The 4,918-nt window shown below is 35.3% G+C and overlaps 1 protein-coding gene across 1 annotated transcript; it reads left to right on the top strand.

Annotated features, from left to right (window-relative positions):
- Nucleotides 1-1,116: 1,116 nt before the first annotated feature.
- On the top strand, nucleotides 1,117-4,551 carry LOC143609368 (chromo domain protein LHP1-like). Its single transcript, XM_077084136.1, has 6 exons — nucleotides 1,117-1,443; nucleotides 1,544-1,569; nucleotides 2,356-2,442; nucleotides 2,540-3,331; nucleotides 3,645-3,705; nucleotides 4,313-4,551. Exons 1-6 carry the CDS (start codon nucleotides 1,117-1,119, stop codon nucleotides 4,361-4,363), a joined length of 1,344 nt encoding a protein of 447 aa, XP_076940251.1. The 3' UTR covers nucleotides 4,364-4,551.
- The last annotated feature ends 367 nt before the right edge of the window (nucleotides 4,552-4,918 follow it).

Raw genomic sequence — 4,918 nt, 5'->3', positions numbered from 1 at the left:
AAATAAACCACCCTCCTTGATGGTATGGTGTGCACGGTTCAGTTTGTTTCGGTTAATAGCTTCAACCAAATTAACGAATCGGTTTTTGGTTAATTGGTTATTTGTCTTTTGATTCGGTTAATAACTAAAATCAAATTTGAGCAAAAATTTTAGTTACAAGTACATGAAATGGTGGTAAAAGGCATGAAAGATATGAAATGACGGGAGATATAAAAGTTGGAAATATATGAAAATGTGAATGGTTCGGTTCGGTTAGTTTCTGTTAACCGTAGGTACAAAAAGTAACCGATAACCACTTTTCAGTTAATTCAGTTATCGGTTAATTTTAGTTCAGTTTCGTCGATCAACGGTTTGGTTATTGCCCATCCCTGGGGTGCAAACGAGCCAAGCTGCTCACGAGCTATTCAAGATCTGCTCGTTAAAAAGCTCGATCGAGCCAAGCTTAATTGAACCTGAGCCTGTGCACAAGCCTAAAAGTAAGCTTGTTTAATAAACGAGCCTGAGCCCGAGCTTCACTTATCGAGCTCGATCCAGCTCGCGAGCCTAAACAAGCATGTTATTTATATAATTTTTAAAATATATATATATAATAATTAATTAATATATATATATATATATATATATATATATATAATGTTATGGAAAATAAATAAAAAATAAACCAAATAATATATATATATATTATTTTATACATAAAATTATAATAAAATAATATATAAAAATAATTATAATCATATAAAAAAATTGATAAATAGTAAATGAGTCGAGCCCGAGTCAAACTCGAGCTCTTTATAAGCTAAACGAGGCACGCTCATTTGCACCCATACTTGATGGTAATTATGTAACATAGTAACTGTTAAAACAACAAATTCAAGTGTACGTATATATAATTTTGTATATACATACTTATACACTATCAATATACAATAATGATTATTTTTATTCCAAATATGACTAACTTCCAAACCTACATGCCCTTGAATGCAATTCCCGAAACTTGGTCTCAGACTCTCATCCAATGCTACAAAATTAGGTTTTCAAAATTGGGGCTCAATAACACCAACACCTGAAATCAAGGCCTCAATTACCAACCCAAATCAGTCACATTTTTGCTCAATGAAAGGCGGCGCTAGACGCAAGACCACCGGTTCCGATCGTCCACCACAGCCTCGTACCGATCCCGATCCGACAGAGTACTACGTTGAACAACAACAACAGGTGGCGCTGTCGAATGACGGCGGTGGAGATAAGTATGAGGATGAGGAAGATGAAGAGTATGATGAGGAGTATGAAGATCAATCAGATAATGAACCTGAAGCTGATGTTAATAATAATATTAATATTAATAATAGTAATAATAATGATAATGATGGTGATGAGCGTCCGAAATTAGCTGAGGGTTTCTATGAGATTGAATCCGTACGGAAGAAAAGAAGTCGAAAGGTTTCTAATTTATTATTATTATTATTTGTTTATATGATTATTATGTTGTTTGTGAATGTATTTTATTAATTTGGTGTTTTTTTTTTGTGTCTGAATTCAGGGTAAAATACAGTATCTCATCAAATGGTAAGTGTGCTTTATTGTAATTTGTATGCTTTCGTTATGGTTTCGGATTGTTGTAAATTAGGAAATATCTATAATTGTAAGTAGACGTGATTGGCGTTAACCGAAATTAAACGTAACTGAACAAAACCGACGTTATGGCTAATGCGTATTTGTTAACTGACTTTAACTGAAACCGAACCGAACCTAATATGTTTGTGTTTTTCCGAATTGTATGCCTCTGTATTAAAGCTTCGAGCATTTAAATTTGTATTGCAACTGTTTATAGCAAAGCTTGGAAAGAGCGTATTACAGCTTCGAAGCGCTATTATTAAGCTTGGGACGCTATAACCAAGCATTTTCAACTGGAAAAAAGGATAAAGAAAATAAAAAATGCATTGGACGGTTAACTTAACTGAACTGGCCCATAACCGACGGTCAGCTGACCGTTAAGTTATGTTATGATTAAGCAATCTTTCATAACCGAAGCTCAGCTATGGTTGTGGTTAGGCACTAAAATCCCCATGACCAAACCGAACTGACTTTGCATGCCCTTAATTGTGAGTTTAGATTTTGAGCAGCAGTTGGTTTGAGTAAATGGAATGGTTAAATAAGCTAATTTTGAAGCTTAACTTGCTCTATTTGCAATTTCAGTTACTTATTTATCAGTTTCCGCAACATTTAATTAGATTGTTTTTGGAATCGGTTCTAGCCCTAGTTAATGTAATTGAGCTTCTTCTGAACTTGGATTTTAGTTTCCAAGTTCATGTCACATAAAGTTGTTTCATGGTAATGTATGTTTTTGTGAAGGCGTGGATGGCCAGAGGCGGCTAACACATGGGAGCCTGTGGAGAATCTTATGTCATGCTCTGATATCATTGATGCATTTGAAGAGAGGTTTACTATTTATAGTCTCTTTTTCACATATTTGAATATTTAATGGGAAAATCTTTTGTGATAATCTATGCTTTGTTGTTGTATGATGAAATTGAAGAATGCGATCAGGAAAGCAAAGATCAAGCAGGAAACGTAAGCGCAAAAACGCAGTTGCTATTCAACCGCCAGTAAAGAAGAAGAAGCAACAGCAGCCACATCCGCAACAGCAGCAGCAACAAGGTTCCCCTGCTGCTACCTATGATGTGCCCTCTGTAAAGCTCAGAATCATTGAAGAATCTTTGCCAAATGTTACCGGGAATGATCCGACTTGTAGTAAATGGTCAGAAAGCGATACTAAAAGCATTAGAAATGTTAGAAAACCAAAACATTTGAGTGATAACGGGTCTTTATTGGTGTCTCGACATTCTGAAAAGTTAAGCGAGACAGACGAATTGAATTTGAAGTTAAGTGAACTGAAAGGTATGTCTTCAACTGATAAAGAAAACATAAACGGGGCTGCAGTACATATTCGAGAAGATCGATCTGGTGAAGGAGTCAGTCCTTCAAACGGGATTTCAGATGTTAACGGTCAAAACCCTGTTTGGGTTAACCGTAGCGGTGGAGCTAAAAGAAGGAAATCTGGTACTGTGAAACGGTTTAAAAAAGATTTAGATCCAACGGTCAGTAAAGACGTGCACGATGCAACAGAAAGATTAGCCGGTGGGAATGGTGTGGCAGCTGAACACAGGGTGCAAAACTATGAGCCAATAGGAAATGGTTATGGTGTAATGAATGTGGTAGATACATCAAAAAGCATGTATGCAATTACCAAAGTCATCAAGCCGATTGAATATTCTATATCTACAATTAATGATATGCAGGATATCTTGGTAACCTTTTTGGTCCTTAGGTTTGTTCATCTCTCTTATCTTTTTCTATATTTATATGTGACATCACACCTGCTAGTGTAATTAATATAGTTTCTATACATTTCACAGCACGCGCACGATGATTGCTATTATTAGGAACTAGAAGTTCTGGTTAACTTAGATACAGATTCACAAACTGTCTTGTATATATAGATTATGTATTATAGGGGCATACATACCATTTCCGACAATCCAAAAACATAGAATAAAGTTACTTCCATATTTAGGCGTTTAAACTAGATTGCACAAGTTATTGTTTTCATAACTTTAACGACATTAAGTTGGTTAAAACAGGTCGGACGGAAAAGAAGTGATGGTGGATAATAGATACCTCAAGGCTCACTACCCTCTCCTGGTAAAGTTATCTACCCCCCTCAACACACCAAAAAAATAGCATGCACGCGTTGAAAAACATTAGAAGCTGGCTATATTGGTGTAACGGGTCATACTTGTAGTTTTTATGCATGTCAAAAATGGGTCGGGTTGAAAAACATGTTTTCTCCTACTTACTAGTATGCCAAATATGTTTAATAATAATTTAGTTTTTAAAATACAATAGATCCTGATGTTTCGTGCATTGGAAATTCAATATCGACGCCGTTTGACTCATAAGGCCCGTTTACAGAAGAAACATTAGAAGCTGGCTAAATTAGTGGGTTTGTTAACGGGTAATACCAGTAATTTTATAATTTATCTGCATGTTAAAACGGATCGGGTTGACCCAAAACATGGTTTCTCCCAACTTCTTTTATTTACTAGTATGTCAGATATGTTTAATAATAATCGAATTTTTTTTAAGAAAAAATTGTTCCTGGTATTTCACATATTGAAAATTCAATATGGTTGTTGCTTGATTGGTAGGGCCCGTTTTTAGCAAGTTGACCCGTTTACCGTCGAGATTGACTCCAAATGATGAATATTGTATATTGTTTGCGCTTATCAATGTTTATTAATGATGACAGTTGATTAACTTCTATGAGCAAAATATCCAGTATACGAGTCCCTCAGAATGAGGATGCAGAGTTTGGATATAAGATGCGGTGTAGTTGGTGCAAACAGTAAATAGATGTAATTTATAGAAGTAATGTTTTTGGATTTATGGATGGATGTAGGAGACTATTATTATGTTTATTTAAGTCATGATGTTTGCATTAGATGCCACCTATATGGATCATGGCATGCATGTAATTTTTCACTTATAAAATTGTGAACCCTAGTGCATTTTAATCAAGACTTAAGGTTTGTATGTTATAGTCCTCTATGATTCGAAATCGAAATGATATGGTAAAACATGTGTGGAGTCCAGTTGATTTCATTGATTTAAATGGTGCGTTGGTGCAGATCAGATAGCGGGTTAAAATGGGTTTGAGTCGAATCTTTCAATAGTCAAAGTTTGCTGCATGCAATTTTCATTTACTATTGTGCCCGGGCATGGCTCGTAGCTAAACAAGTCAAGTGCGTTTGTGTAGTATCAAGTTGTAAACATGTTGAACGGGTTGACAATTTGGTAGGTTGACTTGAACATGACATGAACTATCCGTTTGTTAAACAGGTTATATATATATAGC

The sequence above is a fragment of the Bidens hawaiensis genome, unplaced genomic scaffold (assembly GCF_021521415.1).
Source record: "Bidens hawaiensis isolate Kalapana, Puna unplaced genomic scaffold, B.hawaiensis_p1.1 tig00419582_1, whole genome shotgun sequence".
NCBI classification, from domain to species: Eukaryota; Viridiplantae; Streptophyta; class Magnoliopsida; order Asterales; family Asteraceae; genus Bidens; species Bidens hawaiensis.
This window is presented reverse-complemented; position numbering and strand designations above follow the sequence as displayed.